Below are 21,006 nucleotides of genomic sequence, written 5' to 3'. Positions count from 1 at the left end.
CTCAGGGGTTGGTATTGGGACTGGTGCTGTTTAACGTCTTTGTCGGTCACACGGACAGTGGGATTGAGTGCACCCTCAGCAAGTTTACTGATGACACCAAGCTGTGTGGTGCAGTCGACATGCTGGAGGGAAGGGATGCCATCCAGAAGGACCTGGGCAGGCTTGAGAGGTGGGCCCACAAAGATGATCAGGGGGCTGGAGCACTTCTCCTATGAAGACAGGCTGAGAGAGTTGTGGCTGTTCAGCCTGGAGAAGAGAATGCTCTGTGGAGACCTTATTGTGGCCTTCCAGTACCTGAAAGAGGCCTACAAGAAAGCCAGAGAGGGACTTTTTACAAGGGCATGTAGTGATAGGACAAGGGGTAATGGCTTTAAACTGGAAGAGGAGAGCTTTAGATTAGATGTAAGGAAGAAGATCTTCACTGTGAGGATGGTGAGACACTGGAACAGGTTGCCCAGAGAGGTTGTGGATGTCCCATCCCTCGAAGTGTTCAAGGCCAGGTTGGATGGGGCTTTGAGCAACCTGGTCTAGTGGAAGGTGTCCCTGCCCATGGCAAGGGGGGGTTGGAACTAGATGATCTTTAAGGTCCCTTCCAACCTAAACCATTCTATGATTAGAGTATGTCTCCCCAGATCAAATGGGCCTGCACGTACAATTGTTCACTATTAGCTTCAAGTCTGGGCCAATTTTGGTTGAAATAAAGTGTATACAGGCCATGAGTTAACTGGGAAAAGGGAAAAGAAAATGAAAACAAGCCAATGGAGCATTTTTTCCCCATATAACTAAATCAGTTCAAGTGTTATAGGGGACACAGGTACAACCTTCCTAAGCATCTGAGACCTCCTGGCCTTTCTCATGTACTGAGCTACTTCCAGTCTTTCCTCAAACCTCTTCTTTAAGTTGTATTACCAGATTTAATTAACTGTGTGATCTAGGACATCTAAAATCCTTCTTTTTAGGCTATTAGTCAAATATTTCTGACATTGTGGCCTATTTGATATGGACTGAAAGCTCAGTGAGGTGTCTCTGTTTTTAAAAGTCCAGGTACTCTTACAGTAACAATTTATAAGTCCATGAGAGCAGTTCTTCTCGAAGGAGGAAGGTTTAGGTGGCTTTACAGCATTGCTTTGATGCCATAGTGGGGCATGGTGTGATTCAGTGGGCAAATGTTGGTTACTTCATCTTGTGCTGCATGTGAATGTTCAAGTGGTTGATGTTTTGTGTAAGCAAAGACATGCAAATATATCTTGTCTTAACTACTGGCTGATTTTTGTCTTTTGCTCTTTCCGTTTAGACGACACTTTAGATGAGGCAACAAGGAAAGACCTTTTCACTGACACTTTCTGTAAGGTTTGCAGGGCAGTGCTGCAGTCTGAATCTCAGAGGGCGTCACACTATAAGGTAGGCTGGAAAGGAGGATTTCTCCTAGCAAGCACTGGGGCTTTAGCTTATTTGTTTGGGCTTTCTACATAGTGTTATAAAAGACTTTTTACAGTTTGTTTCTCAAGGCTTATGCTAGGCTTAGACATTAACCAGACTTGAATGTTGTGAAAGTTGTGGGTTCAGTGATAGTGAAGGGCAATCACCTGCATATTGCAGTATGATTTTAGAAGGAACTGAGCAGGTTCAGGCCATGCTGTATATGGGATTGAAGCAGATCTGTACCACGTGAGCTGGAACGTATGTATGGCATGGGGCAGTGCTAGCTATAGAGGATCAACGTCATGCCTCCTGACGCTTCACTTGGTGATACACACGTGCTGCTCTGTGCACCAGTGTCTGCTTGAGGCAGGTTGTATGAATCATGCTGAAGGCATTTCTTGGAACAACTGTGTGCCTTGGGATATTGCTGTAGACATGGGCAAGTGTGCTTTATTTTGCAACTTGATCTCGAGGGTGTGCAAGTTTGCAGGTACAGGCGTTTCTGTCTTTTTCTTCTTGAAAAAGTTAACAGTGTAATTTGCTGTCAGAAGTCTTTCTTGCTATTCATGCTATTAAGACTCGGGTCTTGCAAGGTGTTGTATTTACTTACTTCAATTTAACTTAAGCAGCAGTTGTGCTGTCAAAACTTCATAGAGTTCAGACCCTCAGTTTGATGTTCTGCTTCTTGCATGCAAATCCAGCTGAGGATAATAGACGCAGTTGTAAAGTTACCTGACTTCACCATTACAAATCAAACTGATGGAAATAACTGACTTTTTTTTTTTTTTTTTTTCCTGAGTTGTATTATCTAGCCAGGTATGATAGGACCCCTTTCTCTTTAGTAATATTGTTATAATATCCTGCACTGCTCCTCAGAATCCTTAAAAGACATCTGAAAAGCATCAGATCAGAGAAAGCAAGTTACTACTTTTGCTTTGTATGTTACCACTGTATAGGGTGGCGTGTGAGTAAGTGAGTTACAAGTGCAAGAGTTTGAACGTTATAGGTTGAGAGAGCATCTAAGAGTTAAAAATTAATTGTGTCTGAGGGAAGTATATGTTAACACCCTATTTTAGTTACCTGGACTACTGTATCCTCAGTAGAAAGGTGTAAAAATCTCCATAGACTGACTCCAAGCTGGAGATACTTTAACTCAGCTTCCAGGGAAACGTGTTTCTCTCCACTGACTGTATGGGGAGACTAGACTTCTTATTTAGGAAGGTAAGTTGAGTAATGCTGCCTGTCATTCTTCGGTGCTGGGACACAGGACAGCCTTGATGTCAAGCCCCCAGGCTTAGTGGTAAAGGAGCACAGCAGACTTGCTCTGTGGCATGGCTGCTTTCCTTTGCTTACCTATTTTAGCGTCCCTGTTTGTAAGGGGACATGTCAGGATTTTTGATTCTCCAAAGAGTTGAGAGTAGATGACTGAGGGCTGCTTGAGGCAAAATGTTATGAGTAATGCGAAGTACTGTATTATTGATTAAAGTATAGTATTGTTACATGAGCTGGTGTTAGTCCGCTTATGGCACTGCTTTATACAAATACAATTTGGCAAGTGTTGAAAGCAGTTTTCGATGAAGTCCCAGTCACTGGATGTCTCACTGCTTGGATCCTTGTTACTGAAACAGAAATAATTCTGGTCTCTTCCCAGGGCAAAAAACATGCTCAGAAAGTTCGTTTTTACATCCAAATGCGTGGCAGGAAAGATGAAAGGCAGGAGGATGGCAAACAGAAGAAAACAGATTGTACCAATTTTCAGGTGACTATTCCTCTTCATTGCTAAATAAATGTTGCCTTGTATACTTCAGTGAGTGCTTGTAACTGAGCTTGCCCTTGTCTGGTTTCAGATGGATGGGAGTGGAGTAGTAGACAAAAACAAATACTGCAATCTCTGCAACATGTTTTTTACTTCCCCAGTTGTTGCTTTGTCTCACTACTTGGGAAAGATACACGCTAAAAAGCTGAAGCAATTATCAGTAGACCAAGCCCACATGCCAGCACAGAGCATTCAGCCTGTTTCTGGTAAGAACTAAATAGTTTGCTTTGTGTGTTTTCCTGTCACTCTCTGAAACAAATATAGAGAAGTATCTTCTTACACTTGCCATGTCTCTATGCCTTTCCATTCTGCCAAAGTTGTGGAGCTGTCTTGTGGTAACTCCTTAGGTGAATAAACAAAGATACTACCCTGTGCAACTCTGAAGCCATGGAACCTTGCTTTCAAATTCCCTGTCTTTCATTGACTAAAACTAAAGGCAAATATTTCTGATTTTTTATTAAAGAAAGGTGTTTATTGTTCTGAGAATTCACTGCAGTCCCAGCAAGATGTTCCTCTGATAAATTAATACACTAAGAAATTAAAAAAGAATTAGTGCACGAGCAACACTTAACTGGTGTTAGTCCAGTACAAGTTGCTGAACTGTATTTAAAGATGGAGCATAGTGTATGCACTTTGAATCACCTTCTGCAGGGTACATCTCTCTTCTTGGACTGTATAAGGACCTTAGAGTGACCAGCCATCAAACACAGCTGATGTTTAGGTATCTAATGATGGGGTTTCTGAATATTCCAGGGTTGTGTTCCTTACTAGTCTGTACATTCATATCCTTGCAAGGGCTAAGATATTTTATAGGCACTTGCAAGTAGTTCAGCACCCAGCAGACTGTTCTCCTTTCCATCTCTGTAGTTCTGCAGTCACCTGTTTTGCTCCATGGAATTGTTTTAACCTTTCCTTTGCTGTGCTGTCAGCAGATTTATCCTCTGTTTCCATGTCTCCAGCTTTACAGAAGCCATCGGCTGAGAAGCCCTTGCTGCCTTCAAAAGCTGAAGAGTCTTCATCATCCTCCAACACAAGGTTGAAGTTAAATGATCCAGACAAGTACTGCAAGCTCTGCTGTGCTCCCTTCAATAATCCACTTGTGGCCCAGCAGCATTATGATGGTAAGAAACACAGAAGAAATGAAGCACGGAAAAAGATACTGGAGGAGCTAGGAGACAAAGCTGTCCCTGCAGAATCCAGCACCAATGGTAAGCAGAACATGAGCAAGTGTTGCAATCTCTGAGTGTAGCTTTAGTGCTCAGTTCTGATTTGTTCAAGGAACTGCTCTGATGTGTGCAAGGAAGTTATAGTCTTGTCCTGTGTTACAGAACAAGTTCATTTCTTCCTTTCTGTTTGGTCTATGAACTGCTAAAGTTCTGTCTCTGACAGCTGTAAATTGGAAAGTATTTCTTATTGACTTGGAGACCCAAATCCAGTCCTCACCGAGTTCTGCAGTCAAATTCAAAGGATCATAGAAAATAGCCCAGTCCCGTAAATCCAAGGCCAGCATCAGTTGTATCTGTGTCATTCTTAAGATGTTCATCCACCTTGTTCATAAAAACCATCTGTGCTGGAAACTCTACAACCTCCATAAAGAACATCTCCCAGGACTTCTTGATCTTTACCTTCTCAATCTTAAAACCTTCTACAGACATTGAACTCAGCTCTCTTGGACCATAATGTATTTCTTCACTGTGCACAGAACAAGAAGCAGACAGAAGAATTGAATCATTTGTTTCCTTTTTGTTGCTTTCTTTAAATAATTGAAAACTGGTGTCATGTCTTCCCTTAATCCTTTATTCAGGAAACTGGTTGTCTTAATTATTTCGATCTTTCCACGTAAGGAAATCTGTTTCCTAAACAGTCATTGTTCTCTAGCCTCCCATCGGGACTGTCTCCAGCTCAAGCACTGTGTCCAAAGCCAAGGCCCTTTTGCTGTGCAACTTCCATTAATTTTGAGGGGACATCATCTGGTCCTGTGCAACAGAACTGCCAATCCTTTCTTTAGTAAGGAATTCAAAACCCTACCTGATAGTCAAAAGTCATTGTTAGTATAAAACAGCTCTCATTAAGTCATGCTATAATTTGAACAAAATAATACATTTTGATGCAAAGCAATAGCCTATTGGAATTAATGCTGTATTTTGCTAATGGATTAAGCTCTTGGGTTTGCATGGGGAAAAAGGGTACTCACGGTTTCAGTATACTTAGGTCTATGGATGACACACCTTGTGGGAGAGGAAAAAACGACAACCTAGAAAACAAAAGCGTTTTTCTCATCTGACCTTACCTTATATTTGCCTGAGGCTCCATGTACCGTATTCATGATGTACGATATTGACAATTCCCTCAGCATCTTTGCAGGGTTGAACCAACACTGCATGAACATTTGAGTGGGTAATGTTTAAACTGATCTTACTTTAATTAAATCTGGACTGACTGGATTGGTATCTGTTGGTGCTTGCATTGGGTCAGGTATTTAAAATAGTATTTAATTTTTCAGTACAGTTCATTCTCATCAGCACTTGACAACAGTTTCCTGGAATTATCTTGGATCACATCAGTAATCAGAAATACTCTTTGTTAATGTTTAAACCATGGTTACACTGCAACTGTACACCTCACCAGCTCCCTTCATAAATATTATTCTAGTGTAAAATTGCAGCAGAGACTTTATATCTGTCTATAAACATTGTTTATGGGAACAGTATGTTAGGACTCTTGCATGGGATGGGATCATGATGTGCTTTGAGTTTTGCTTTCATTTGTAGTCTCTCTAACCTACAGGTTCCTTCTTTTCAGCAGTTGGGGTTGGTTATTACATGTGCCCCATATGTAACGTCACACTTACATCTATAGAGACGTACCAATGCCATGTGCAAGGGAATAAGCACCGGATTAAGTAAGTCAATAAATCTTTCATTACTATTCCTCTGTATTTTGTACTTTCAAACTTTTTCATTAGCGCTGTTGTCTACTGTTAAGTGATTTTGACTAGTTTGTGGGTTGTTTGGGTTGGGGTTTTTTTGTTGTTGTTTGGTTTAGTGGTTTAAAGGGGCACTGTCCATTTAAACATCATGCTTGTGACTGAAATTCAGTCTTACTGTTCCCACAGTTGCATCTTCAATGATAACCCACAGGGTAAAGGTTCTGAAACCTGTACAGTTTTCCCACTTATTTTGCTGTTTGGGGGTAGCAGCACCTGTTTTGATACTGCATCTTCAGTGCTCAGTCTAGAAGGAGGTGGTCTGAACTTAAAGATTCCTACTGTCAGGGCAAAGACCTTAATGCCAAAAAGTGCCAAGTCTCTATCAATTGTGTTGCTTTCAGAATTCATCAACATGGATGTTACATTTGGCATAAGATGATTTATGGGATAGATGATGGCTCTTATACTTACCCTTTTACCCAGAAGAGGCTTGTAGACTGTATTAATTACAGAATGGATATTGTGGTGATTTAAAATGTACTTTTCAGAGATTGCTGTGCAAGTAGGCTAAGTATCAAAATTGCTTACATGTTAAGCATTTTTATAAGACATATTGTAAGTGAAGGCGCAATAATAATATAACCACAAGAGACTGATGTAAAACTGATAGACAATCATAGAATCACAGAATGGTTTAGGTTGGAAGGGACCTTAAAGATCATCTAGTTCCAACCCCCCCTTGCCATGGGCAGGGACACCTTCCACTAGACCAGGTTGCTCAAAGCCCCATCCAACCTGGCCTTGAACACTTCGAGGGATGGGACATCCACAACCTCTCTGGGCAACCTGTTCCAGTGTCTCACCATCCTCACAGTGAAGATCTTCTTCCTTACATCTAATCTAAAGCTCTCCTCTTCCAGTTTAAAGCCATTACCCCTTGTCCTATCACTACATGCCCTTGTAAAAAGTCCCTCTCTGGCTTTCTTGTAGGCCTCTTTCAGGTACTGGAAGGCCACAATAAGGTCTCCACAGAGCATTCTCTTCTCCAGGCTGAACAGCCACAACTCTCTCAGCCTGTCTTCATAGGAGAAGTGCTCCAGCCCCCTGATCATCTTTGTGGGCCCACCTCTCAAGCCTGCCCAGGTCCTTCTGGATGGCATCCCTTCCCTCCAGCATGTCGACTGCACCACACAGCTTGGTGTCATCAGTAAACTTGCTGAGGGTGCACTCAATCCCACTGTCCGTGTGACCGACAAAGACGTTAAACAGCACCAGTCCCAATACCAACCCCTGAGGAACACCACTCGTCACCAGTCTCCACTTGGACATTGAGCCGTTGACTGCAACTCTTTGAGCGCGACCGTCTGCCCAGTTCCTTACCCACTGAGTGGTCCATCCATCAAATCCATGTCTCTCTAATTTAGAGACAAGGATGTCGTGTGGGACAGTATCAAAAGCTTTGCACAAGTCCAGGTAGCCGATGTCCATTGCTCTTCCCTTATCCACCAACGCTGTCACCCCGTCATAGGCAGCCACCAAATTTGTCAGGCACGATTTGCCCGTAGTGAAGCCATGTTGGCTGTCACCAGTCACCTCCTTATTTTCCATGTGCCTTAGCACAGTTTCCAGGAGGATCCCCTCCATGATCTTGCCAGGCACAGAGGTCAGGCTGACTGGCCTGTAGTTCCCCAGGTCTTCCTTTTTTACCTTTTTAAAAATGGGGGTTACGTTTCCCCTTTTCCAGTCAGTGGGAGCGTCACCAGACTGCCGTGACTTCTCAAGTATGATGGATAGCGGCTTAGCCACTTCATCGGGCAGTTCCCTCAGGACCCTCAGACACGCCTCATCAGGTCCCATGGACTTGTGCACCTTCAGGTTCCTTAGATGGTCTCAAACCTGATCTTCTCCTGCAGCGGGTGGTTCTTCGTTCTCCCAGTCCCCGCCTTTGCCTTCTGCAACTTGGGTGGTGTGGCTGGAGCGCTTGCTGGTGAGGACTGAGGCAAAAAACTCATTGAGTACCTCAGCCTTCTCCATGGCCCAGGTAACCAGGTCTCCCGTTTCCTTCTGGAGAGGGCCCACATTTTCCCTAGTCTTCCTTTTATCACTGATGCACGTATATAGAAGCTTTTCTTGTTGCCCTTGACGCCCCTGGCCAGATTTAATTCTGTCAGGGCTTTAGCTTTCCTAACCTCATCCCTGGCTGCTTGGATTTTAAGTGTTTGTTTAGTCAACAGAATTAGTCCCCTAATACAGGAGTGTAGTGAGCTGCTACGGGTCTATCTATAGTTTAACAAAATGAATGTATAAAAAGCTGGTGAATTAAGGCAGAATAGGATAGATTTAAGGGAATGGTCTTCAGAGCTGCTCTTCCCATAGGGGGATATCTTTTTCATCTAACCACTTTATCTTCCAGCCTGAGGAAAGGGAGAGTAGAATATAAACTGATAGGTAGTTTTGCCTTGGGAGCACTTTTATCTTGTTTGGGCTCTAGCAATCCAGGTTGGTTGGTTTTGTTCTGTTTTGTTTCTGCTGTGGAGTTACACGGTTTGCCTGAAATTACTGTACTGCATCTGTTCAATAGAATGAATCTCATAAAGAAATTAGTTACTTTATTACTTGATGGTCAGTATATAATGTAATTACATCTTATCTGCATCTAATTGGAGACTAGCTCAAAAGAGAGAATCTTAAATTTTCTTTTTAAAAAGTAGTTTTAAAAATGTATGCAGTCATTTTAAAAGCATCTCATTCTTGCAGCACCCTAAGTCACAAGAAACTCATTTGATCTTCATGAAGTTATTCTGGATTTTCAGTTTTCACAGAGTAGGATATGTTCCCTGTAACTTCAGCTTTACAGATATGATCGTGTGTAACAAGGTCCATGTAGTTACACAGAACAACACAGTTGGAATATGTTCTTTTTCTAACCGTGGAAATACAACCTTTTTTTTTTTTTTAACTCAACAGATGCTAAGCAAATTTGTCAGTATTAATAACTAAGACTTTTTCTTTCCAATTTATGCAGAGAAACAGTGCTTGTCAATCTCATGAAGAAATCAAAGAAAACATATGACTCCTTTCAAGATGAATTAATGGATTACAGTAAAGTTCAGAAAGCTAGAGGCGTAGAGCAAAGAAGGAATTTAGGAAAAGCAGAAGAGGAAGAGTTTCAAGATAAAAACATTGAAGGAGGAAGTGACCTTAGTAAGGTTCTATCTTCAAACTTTCAGTGTGAACAAGGCCAGCATTCCAGCCAGTCACCTACAAATACTGGGGAAAATAGATCACCAAGCTGGCCATCAGCTTGTGAGCATGCACTAGAAAAGACACCTAATTGTCACTATAACAAGGGATGCTGTAAAGAAGAGCAAGCATCTGAGGTAACCACCATTAGACAGAGGAGCTTCAGCCTATTGGTTGCAGAATCTAAAGACTGTGATAAACTTATGCTTGCTGAAACTTCTACCAGCTCCTACAGAAAAGAACAGAAATTTCAGATAAAACATTTTGAGGAGGAAAAATGTATCAGTGAAGAGCTGAAGTTTGAGAAAGAAGCCACAGAACAGAAAAGAAAGAAAAATAGTGAAGGTCCAGGTTTTGGAAAAGAAAATGAGAAGCAAAAGAGAATTAAATTTGAGGTAGACTTGGTAATTGAGAAGAAATCAATACCTTATAAAAACGAAAGACTTAAAGAAAACCCTGCTGAGAAAGAGAGCAAAAAGCACAAAAAGGGTAAAAAGAAGCCACAGACAGATAACAAAAAAGAAGAGGAGCTACTTTGGGATGAATCTATCTTGGGATGTTGATAAAGATTTTGCTTAGCTTTAAGAAGTTGATTCTGTTTGTAGACTCACTTAACCATTTTGTACTATAATAGGACTTTTTTTTAAGCAAAGTTTTTGTTCCAATCTGGAATCAAGAAAAAGCCTGTTTTCTTAAATTTTTGGGCAGTAGGTGGGCATCAGTTCTTAACCATCTTACACATACAGCAGCCATTGCAGTGATGCGACTTCGAAAGTTTGTAATCTCTTTTGGAATATAACACAAATAAGGGTCAGTAGCTTACAGAATACTGTTTGAATGTCACCAAAATGCATAGCTTCTTTCTAATACTAATGGTGCCTACTATTGAGGTTTCTATTATTCTTCTAGGAAAGGACATAAACTCTTAAGATAAATAAGGGCCCTTTAGTGTTCCCAGCCACGTCTGTAACCATTTCTCTGAGAGATTTAAAAGGAGAATGTGAAAGGGTTTTGATTCCAAATCTTATTTGCTATTGGAGTTTTTTGGGGGTTTTTTCTGGTTTTGTTTTTTTGTCACCCAGGTCTGAGTGGAAAATGAGTCTATTAAACATTGTAACTGGTTGTCAGATACACATTGTCTAGTAGATTTTTCTCATTGTAATCCTGATTTTTAGTTTAATTTAGGAAACACAGAAAAGGTGCAACATGCAAAATTAATTGCTAACATGAGCCTACGTTCTGCTTCATTCACTCAAAGTAAGGTACAGAAGGAATGTTAGAATGAAGCTAGATTTGTGATCCAGAAAATACCCTGAAAAATCAGTGACGGCTTTGTATTTCCATTTTAAATGTTGTGTCACCAGACATTCATTTACAATATGGATTTACATTATTTTGGCATGAGCACTGATGTCCTATATATGTGCAATTAATTGAGAAACTCAGACGATGGGGTTCAAGCTCTTGTGTTGCTCCCAGGACCCTCAGATGAGACCTTCAGTAAGCCATGGACACTGGAAGTGTGTCTGTCTCTACAGGGCCTGGGGCAGGCAGCCTGCCCAAGAGAAAGAGGGGAATTGCATTGTCTGCCTCCTGCACTGTGCAGAGCTGGGGTTGTGTGGAGGATTTGAAGCTTGTGTGATGTTTTACTGAAAGCTGCTGGACTTAGTAAATACAGCTAAATTCTAAAAAGTGATCATTTAAAAAGCAATTTCATAAGACACCATTTAGTATCTCTTATTGCCTTCAGGTTGCAAGAAAGCTTTTTCTGAGCCTTGATGTGGGATCTGAAAGCCATCACGCTGTTGGTTTACACCACTCAGACTGTGCTTTTCACTGGGTTAGTCTGTTTGTAGAGCCACCTGTGCTGAGCTGCTGCTCTCAGTAAATCTGCCCAACTGAAACTTTCTGTTGTGGGTTGTTGTGTTGTGGGATGGAGTAGAGACCAGGGCCTTCAAGCCTTGAATTGTGTCTGATTTGTCTTAGTTTTAGTTTTGCGAGTATAAGAAGTAGGTTAGAAAGCCCTGAAAATAATGTAGTCTGCTCTGTTTTTTTAAGGATTGGTGTTTTGTGGTTGACTGCAATCTTGGATTTAGAATTTCCTGCTGATGATAAAGTTATAAATCTGAGTAGTTAGCATCTGAGCTGTCAAATAACTTAGTCCATCTTCTAACAGACAAGCTTAACTAGATGCATGTACAACTAAAAGTTGAGCAGGAGCATGTAGATGCCAATAACAATTTGTTGGTCAGGAGTCTCAGGAACCTGAACTCAGAGGTCCATGGGGATTCAGCTTTAAGTTCAAAGTGTATATAGGGTCCTCGTTCTGGTGCCCTTTCCTAATCTCTCCTGGTCTCTGAGGCTGATAATGCCTCTGCTTTCTTCAGTGGCTCTTTTTCGTCACTCAGGAGTTACATACCTTTCTGTACGTTTCCAAGGACTCTTTTCCTGGCTTTCCTTAGCCCTTGCTCATCTGATGGAGTCTAAAGTCACACATTAATAACTGCTTTTCTCATTATTTATTTGGGCAGAGAGTGGGTTCAATCATAATTTACTTATGCTAACTGTTGATGACAGTTGTGAGCTGTTGTAAGCTGCCAACTGCAGACTGCTTGTATTGACCTACAGTGTAACCAGGGAGGTTTTCAAGCACTCTTTCCTATATATACTCTTTGCTGTGAGAATAACATGGGCAACACTGCAGCTTCTCTCCCATGTAAGACAAATAATGACTTCTCTCAGGACACCTAGTTCAGCAAACTAGGCATTGTAAGATATCTCTGATATTTGTGCCACTGTCAAATGGGGCTGTGCAAATATGGCCAGTGTCTTTCACAGTTACTAGTAGGGAACCCTTGCTCCATATGGTCACGTATGCCTCCTTTCCTTAGGGAGTCAGTCTAAGAAAACAATTAGACCTCCAGCAGATGGAAAGGCCACAATGTAGTACTCCACTTCTACACAAGGAACAGACTAATTGAAGGGAAATAAGTGCCAATTTACTTGCTTTTGAAATAAGAGTTGCACTTTTGGAAGTCAGGAGATTAATAGCTCTGAAAATATGGTAAAAGCATGAGTTGACAGAACAAGGAGATGTTTTTGGTTTTTTCAGTGATCATTCCCAAATCTGTACTTGAACTCCATGCTCTTCTCGCCCATCCACTGGAAAGTGGTTGCACAAACTTCGTAGAATAGCTCTAAACAAAGTTTCTTGATGTCAAACGTGAAAGGTAAGATCCCAAAAGGAGTGTTCTTGCCACATGTTGATGAAAAAATTATTAATCTGTGATGTAAATGCTGTGAATGAGACAGCAGGTTCTCATCTGGCAGAAGTGACTTACAGCTCTAATTCAGATAAGTGATATCCAATTTTCTAAGGTCATAAATCATGATTATTGTTCATGTGTTTCCTGATTGCCTTGTTCCTAGCCTTTAATATTTGTGCCAATAGTTATCTACATGCTAGACACTTTGAAATGCTAGGCACAGAGATCGATGACTTTATTTACCTTTTACTGTAAATATGTCTTTTTTTCATTTCTTAGTAGCAAAGGAATCCACACTGTGTGTAGTGGAAGCTAATTCTGCTCATCTGTTCCTCATTAAAACTACTAAAGCATTACAGTTCTAATTTGAGAAACAAATTAAGTCACAGATCTTTCTGTCACATCTGAGCAGAAAGACTTGCAGATCTGCATGGAGACCCCTTGGAGTCAATGGTGTTTTATGCACGTATGAGGGTTCCTCTGCGAAGGCCCAACAGCACTAAATTTGACCTGTCTCCTCTTTCAGTAAACTTATTGGTGCTTGGCCTTATGAAAGAACTGCTGTATATCAAAAAGGCAAGTTAAAACTGTGTACATGTAGCAGAGCAGAAAAACAAGGTTAAAAATGCTGTTTTAAACTCAGCTTAAGTGAAGACTCCTGCATTTCAATTTTGGCTTTGTCCCTGGTTCACCAGGTCACCTGGATCAAGTACTTAATTCTTCCAAGGCCTCTTTTTTCATCTGTAAATGGTGCAGAAGGGTACTGTGGCAGATTCATCCTGCCCATGCTCTGCCCCTGAAGCAGACTGCTGCTGCCAGTTTCCCCTCCTTTCTCCTGAAGGATACCGTCCCTGGGACATCCGCCATTGTGTCCCTGCATCTGCCATTGTCATTCACAGGCAAACAGATCAGCTTAAACTCTCCATAAGGGCATGCAAAATACTGTCACTTTTTTATAGTTTGTTTTCCTTTTTGTGACTTTTTATACTTTGGTTTCATGACTGGCTGCAGTATGTGAAAAATTTGTAGTGAGATCCTAGTGCAAGGTCTGTCTGAAAAAGGCCACAACTGAAACAGAACATCTCTTTCTGCATCCTGTGAAGTGAGCAGAAAGTTGTTTTCATGGTGGAAGGTTCTCATTTGAAATCTTGCAACAAAAGGGAGAAGCACTAAAGTCGCCTTGCATGCCCTGAACTCAGGCTGTGGTTTCAGTGGGGCACACTGGGAACACTAACACGTGGGAAGTTAACCCCACCGCTGGCCTATGAGACATATCCTTGTCATATCTAACCTGCTAACTTGTCCAAGCATATTTCCATAAAGGTTGAGAGGCATTCAACTGAAATCAGTGTAAATCACCTGAATGCAACGCCTTGAGCTGCATCTCAAATTTACCACATATCTGTGGAATCAGATTACAGTGTAAAACAGTTGTTTGAGCTAGTTAAGAGGACTATTACAGCTTAATTAAATTAAGGTATTTTTTTCAGCATATCGCTCTTGGCCAGCACTGCCATCCAACAACATGGAAGCTGACAGTATGCTTAACAGCTGTATTTATCAGCCAGAACACCAAGATGAAAGCACCAGGGTTGAGGACTGGAAGATTTGGATTCTCTTTCCAGCCTTTCCACAAGCTTCTCCTGTGATTTACAGCTTGCCAGGAATGTGGTGCCAGATGAGCTCTTCCAGCTGCAGCTTTTTTAACCCTAACATGTTATAGCTGCTGGTTCTTCTTCACATCCACTGGTAGAAATGACCTGAGGGAGGAGGTTACAGCCCTGTCAGCTCTGCTGATGTCTTCCTAGCTGTACCTGTTCCCTATCGTGCTTATATTTTCAGTGACGTGGTGAGCAGCTAGGCACAGTATCTTTTTAACCCTGACCAGCTGTAGCAGTTCTTGACTATACCCTTGAACTGGGGATGAACGCAGGTATCACAAAAACAGGTCACGAAAAATTAATAAGAAACCATAAATAAGTACAGTGCCATAAATCCTTCTGTGGGAAAGCTTTGGAAAAAGAGCAAGTGTTCCTCATCTCTAAATAAGCTACTGTCCTTTATTTCAAAGAGCTTGATTTACAGTTGAAAGCAATGAAGTGCTATTTCAACCAGGTATTTCTGGCAGAGCAAAAGTTTAGGCATTGATTCCTGTTGAACTTTAAGAAAATTCTGTTTTGATTTCAGAGAGCTACAGCAAACTGCCTGCCCAGCTTTGCTCCTAGGTGTGCACTGGCAATCACTCCTGCTCCAGGGTGGAAGGCTGGGTGCAGGCATAAATCTCAATTTCCACAAGTGACTGACATTCCCACAAGTCTTGAACACCTGCAGGAGCCTACCTTGCACAATGTGCTGAATACCACTTGCCTCACAGTTGGGCTTCATTGTAGGATTGATACTCAACAACACCAGGCAAAAACACAGACCCTTAGGTCACAGACCTTTTCTTCTTGCATTGACAAGCTCAGGTCCGTGCTATTTCTCTACTTGAGACATGAAAGTTTGAGATAAAACCACAATCTCAATGGGGGAATGTGAAAGAAGTGGTACTTTTTTTTTTTTTTTGCTCTGAGAGCTGTGGAGAAAACTGAAAATCTCTGTGTGTGGGAGGGAGGGGAGTTTTAAAAGAAACTTTTAAAATGAAGTAGGGTTTCTTAGAACTAACAATGAAACTGTTCACAGCAATGTTCTGAGCACTAACCTAAGAAACAGTTGAAATAAAGTTGTCTTCCCCAGAGCTAAGTGCTGTTTACAAACCATCTTCATTATAAGTTCAAGCTCCACAGGCTCAGCCACAGTTATCGATAATATGCTGTATGAGAAATATGTTGACTGTGATACCTCTTACTCATAGCTAAGATTTTTCCTTCAAAATGTTTCTTTTGGAACTGCATTGTATCAGTGTCTATTGATGCTATTTCTGAGCCACAGTGGTAAAACCTTCCCTTTTGTAGTCAGCAGAAATTATGATTTCTGTTTCTCTTCACTCTTCCATGTCAGTGATAAGTCAATGGTAAACAACACATTGAAGTACCATGGTATATATACAGGTTCTCCTCAGAGTGTTAATCAAAACTCTGAAGTCTCTATCCTCGCATTCATGCGCAAATGAAGTCTGTGCCTCAAGAGCACCATGGGAGAAGCTGTGAGGGCTTTCAGCATCAGCACAGTTCTTTCCTACCCTGCCTTCAGCCTTCCTCAAATCCATCTCTTGTGCTTTAAAAAAAGAAAAAATCACTCTGCCTTGCTCAGCTTCACCCCAGTTTTGCTCCCTCTCTTCCTTTGCACTCCCCATGTTGCTGCAACACCAGGAGACCAGTTGCATCACTGTCTGGTCAAATGAGTCACCAGGGCAAAGTAGTGTGTGACCACTGAAATGAGGCTTCCCAGCAGCTTGCAAGATTTGGCTCTTTTGCTCACTTAGAGGTCAATAGAAATTTTGGTGCTGTAGCTTCATGGAAGCCCAGCTCAAGGGACCATGCAAGATGCACTCGGCTCGCGTGGGTTTCTCTCAGACAGCAACTAGGTGTGCCTTCAGCAGCAACAGCTGTGCATGCACTGAGGTTCCTGGGCCAAATAGCTCATGTTGGTGGTACCCATGATGCAGAGGCCTCATGGCCCCTTGGGAAGGCACCTGTTGCACATGTATTGCATGTAGCAGTCAAATTTGAATGTACATCAGCAATTCTTTCACACGTGAGCTCCTTCCCTGCTCCGTGCTGTCATGCTCAGGGTGGAAGAGGATGCCTGGGAAGCCAATGTGAAATCAAGACCATGATAGTGGGGTTGCATCCTACAAAGCAACATCAGACATAAAGCGTACCCCTTCAGGTTTATATAAAGTCTGGGGTTTGGGACCCTCTGGCAATGGTCAGCCGTTAGCGCTCCTGGCATTTGTGTCTGTTTAAGCACTTTCAGATCTGTGATAGTTTTTGAAAACTCTCAGGATGAGCATCTGTTCCCTGCTAAGTTATTTTATGTCACTCCGTGAGGTTGTCTGCACTCACAGGCTAAGCAAGCAGGTGCTACGTACTTGTTTCCTTACAATTGCCCTCAAAATTAGAGGGTTGTATGGAAGGGGCTTTGTTTTAAGAAAAACCTCTCTCAAACCTGAGGGAGAAGGTGATGCCAGCTGCTTTGCTGCCTGCCTTCTGGTTTGTTTACATCTCTTTTTATCCTTCTTTTTTTTAGCTTGGCAAACGAAGAAATCAGACCGCACACACCAGCTGCGCTAGTTCACGAGTGCTGGTGTGCCGACCCGAGCGCTGTGCCTGTGGTGAACGTGGCGTGCCGCCCAGCCTGAGCAGAGCCGGCGCGCTGCCTGCCGCGCAGCTGCAAACGGGGCTCGCTGGGTGCAGGGTACGTACACCAGTGCACAGCTTGCCTTTAGCTTTCCGCTCTGCACTCGAAACAGCAAGAAGCACAAGTTGGTGGAGAAAAGGAGATTGAGACAACATCTGCCAGCTGGTGTCCATCTCGACCTCCACCATGTAGCCTTGTCCGCTCTCCAACGCTCATCTCATAGCTACGTCATCTTTCATTATGATCTTACTGCTCCATGTTACTCCTGGCAACTAACTGGGTTAAGATTATCAGTCAGGTTTATGAACAAGCGTGAAGGAAGCGAGGACAGATATACCACCACTGTTGTGGCAGTACTTGTTTGTTGGTGGATGGTGCTGTTGAGGCAAATAAGTCTTTGGTTTTTTCTTTTTTTAGCAATGTTTTATAGAATATTCTGATGTTATTTGTTTAGGCAAACGTAGGCAAGCAGGCATCTTTGTAGCATTACTGCAATGTTTGCTAATGGAGAGCAAGGATAATGCAATGGGAGCCCCCCAGTGAGATGGATTTGTAGTGTTTATGCTTCAGAATATGCTCATGTGGCATTTGACGAATACAAGAGACTTCAGAGGAGATCAGTAAATGGAAGCCTAAGCCAGTGTTGCCTAAGCAGTCTTGAAACTTAATAAATATGCATCTATATCCCCTTGTAGGCACCTCAAAAAGGTGTTTTGAGAATAGCTGACTACCTGCTGCTCAGTAGCACTAAAAATCAAAGACGATCCAATGAACTGTCTAAGAAGAGATTTGGGTGCATTGTGTTAGGCCTCCAGGTTTGAAACTTCTGGTCTTTAATCAGTTTAAGGGTGGCTGTGAAAATGCTGCAGTCATTAAACTATCTAATGGTACTTACTGTTTGTTTACTTCCTGAGGAAATCTGTAAAGCTCAGTGTCTACCCTCTCTCCCTTGGGAGTGCTTGCTGCATAAGCCATGGGGATTTGTCTCTCTCCCCACTGAATGACACTTGGCTCTGACAATGAGGTGAGTCTGTCTTTGCTGCCTTCCTCTGTCCCCAGTAGTGCCTGATGATACATGGGTTTCTGAAAATATTTGTGTCAGTATACACAGCCAAAACACATTTGTCTTATAGAAGATACACTAAGTGCAGAGAATATTGCTATGCAAGCCTGTCTGTGTCCTTTGAATGCATTTGGAAGGATGATACTAGAATAATTTGCTGGAATTGCATGAATAAGCTAAATAAAGGTTTCTATTAAAGTACTGACTGTATATTGCCAAAGATAGGGAATTTTTACTCCCATTTTCCTTTCTTGCTGTGCTGGTATCAGCCAGGACCTTCATTATCATACCAGACAAGCCTTCGTCTGTTTGAGGGGTGGAAAGGGGGATATATGTACAATGCAGGTGGCTCCAGCCATGACTTTTATCCCTGCACTGTTGGTGACCGTGCATGGACCGGTGCAGCCTCCATGGGCATGCAGGGGACAGAGCCCATGTGGCTAAATGAGGTGGGAGAGCCGGGCCTGTAAATCTGTGTCCAGCTGCACAAAGAAGTTATCAGGAGACAAAATAGGTCATGGGTTTGCTGACCAGTTGTGTACTCTTGTCCGAGGACCAATATGAGTAACATACCTCAGTTTGATTGAGGGAGAAGTCACTCTGTGCACACCCTGTGGTACAAGCCTGGAGAGAGCAGTTTCCACAGAGCAGCCGATGTGCTGTAGATTCACACCATCGCTCACCTCGTAGGTCCGTGCCCTACAGCTGCTTCCTGCTCTCGGATCAGGTCAAATGGCATTCCCACCTTCACTTGTGCAGGTATCACCAACTTCCTGTTCCTCTCAATGGAATAAAGCCTTGCATTACTTCTAGAGATGCTGGGAAGAAAGGGAAATGTAGTTGAAAGTTTATTTTTTCCCCGATACCTTCTAGCCTGCACTATTCCAAGTAACCTTGTGTCTTTCCATTCTCTTTCCAGGTACCTGTGACTCTCATCCACTGGTGAAAATGCTGAGAACAGCTGAAGGAACAAGGACATTTTGATTGCCCCATGCTGTAGACCGCCTAATTCTTAATTACACTGTCTTGTGTAAGCTTTGCCAAACTCAAGAGTCGTGCCAATGCTAGGTCTCTCTCAAAATTGGAAATTGTTTCTATTGTGTTTCATTTTTCAAGAAAATGAGTGAACCCATGAGAATTCCCTCCATTTCCCTCTGCGGGATGTAACTTCAGTCATTTCACCACTCCTAAGAGTAAACTAACTCCCTGCTGAGTTATTCATGACCCCTTCTCAGCTAGGCTGATGTATATCTGATCGCTTCCTGAGCCTGCTGTGAGGAATAAATCAAGCGTCTCCCTTCACGCTTGAGTGCTGGCACATCACAGAATTTCTCTGGGACTCTACAAAGCCGAAGAAAAATCAACACAAGCCAGAATCTGTCCCATATCCCAGATGAGCGTCTCAGCTTTTTGGCTCTCAAACCAACTCTCCTCATTGTGCCTCTGAGCCCTGATGCTCTTATTTATTCCGCCTCCTAAAACTCATTTTTTCCATCCTGCCCATACATAATAAATTGTGATGAGCCAGGATATATTATGCTGCAGTACATCACCGTCTGATTGTATCACTGTCTCTGGGGCTTTCTCGCTCTTCCCTTCTTACTGCTCTGCTATACTGGGTCGTGTCTACAGAAAATTTACAGAGTGTAAATACTTGGGGCTAGTATCCAGCTTCTCTGTGAATCGCCTGGTGTGCTCTGGGGTGGAGTGACACTCCTGGGAGCAAAAAGAACTGGGGGACAGCTTGCCTCACCACTGTGCTGAGCTGATGGGAGTAAAATGTTTGTTCTCAACCATTAAAGATATCTTACAGAGAGGTCATAACCTGAGCACTGCAGCAGACAGTCCAGTGCTGCATTGAGATCGAACCCTCCAGGGTATCAATCTGCCTGCTACTACGTTTGCTTTTATAGAATTCCTTTGATGCGCAGTGGCTTACAAAATGCATGAGGTTTGAAAGACATCAGCACCGAGAGGTTTTAAGCCAGATGATCCCCTCTCTGTGAATATGCAGGCACCTTGTAGGTGCTGGGTGAAGGAAGAGAGCTTTGCAATGTTGTGCTCAAAGCCAGGAGTCCTGAAGGATGATTTTGAGTGACAGTTGTGCTCAAGAAGCAAGAATACTGGTGTTAAGGAAGGTGGAAAGCACCTGGTGGAGGAAGGGGATAAAAGTTAGAGGTGGGAAAGAGGGAATAGAGAGGGAAAGAGTAGAAAAAGGAGAGCTGTGGCCAAGCCTTGAGTCTGAAAGGCAAAGTTCACGCTGGAGAGTGACATTGGTCAAATGCTGATGATGGGCTTGGGGAGGCAGCTGTGACAGAGAGCTCAGACAGACAGACAGGCATCTGCCAGCCTGGCCCTGCCTGAGGAGTTAGGAAATTAACCTTGACAGTCTTCAGGGCTTCAGAGGAAGAACTCCCTGAAAAAAATTCCAAGCTTTTTTGAACATTTTCATGAAAATACAATGATGCTAACCTGTTTGGGTCTGGGAAATCAAAGTCTGAGCTTTTTCTGAGCAGCACACTCAAGTACAAGCCTAGCCAGGGGAAAACCCAGGCTCAAATTCCTTCTGCATTTGATTTGAGCCAATGTGGGATGTATAGGTTCAGGGTAGCTGTTAGGTCTTTACCCCAGGACTGGCTCTGGAGGTGGCCCCATGCAGCCACAATCCAGATATCTCCATGTAGCCCCTCACCTTTGCTTCGGAGGAGTTGGAGACTCTCTGTGTCTGCTCACATGGAGTGAGGACGTGCTGTGGCACCTCCACGTGGCTGCAGAGCACATCCCAAAACTGGCAGGATTCTCTGCAGCAGGTACCAAAGAGAAATAATGGAGTATCCCTGAAGTTCCATGAGACATATCCAGAGATAAGCAGATCCTCTGGAGGACAGGCTCCTTGGGTTAAATTATGTGTTTGGTACCTTCCTGTCCCTTGTGGGCTCTTCTCAGACTCTCCAGAGGACCCCAG

General features: G+C 42.7%; 1 protein-coding gene across 1 annotated transcript in view; it reads left to right on the top strand.

Moving 5' to 3' along the window:
• Positions 1–19,692, top strand: part of KRCC1 (lysine rich coiled-coil 1) — a 33,533-nt gene extending 13,841 nt beyond the window's left edge. Inside the window, exons 2-9 of the mRNA XM_052780781.1 lie at positions 1,295–1,401; positions 3,074–3,181; positions 3,270–3,444; positions 4,198–4,446; positions 6,041–6,140; positions 9,193–14,267; positions 16,868–18,002; positions 18,961–19,692. Coding sequence (XP_052636741.1) covers positions 1,295–1,401; positions 3,074–3,181; positions 3,270–3,444; positions 4,198–4,446; positions 6,041–6,140; positions 9,193–9,973 — 1,520 coding nt within the window. The 3' untranslated portion in view covers positions 9,974–14,267; positions 16,868–18,002; positions 18,961–19,692. The remainder of the gene's footprint in view (positions 1–1,294; positions 1,402–3,073; positions 3,182–3,269; positions 3,445–4,197; positions 4,447–6,040; positions 6,141–9,192; positions 14,268–16,867; positions 18,003–18,960) is intronic.
• The last annotated feature ends 1,314 nt before the right edge of the window (positions 19,693–21,006 follow it).

The sequence above is a fragment of the Harpia harpyja genome, chromosome 2, assembly GCF_026419915.1.
Source record: "Harpia harpyja isolate bHarHar1 chromosome 2, bHarHar1 primary haplotype, whole genome shotgun sequence".
NCBI lineage: Eukaryota > Metazoa > Chordata > Aves > Accipitriformes > Accipitridae > Harpia > Harpia harpyja.
This window is presented reverse-complemented; position numbering and strand designations above follow the sequence as displayed.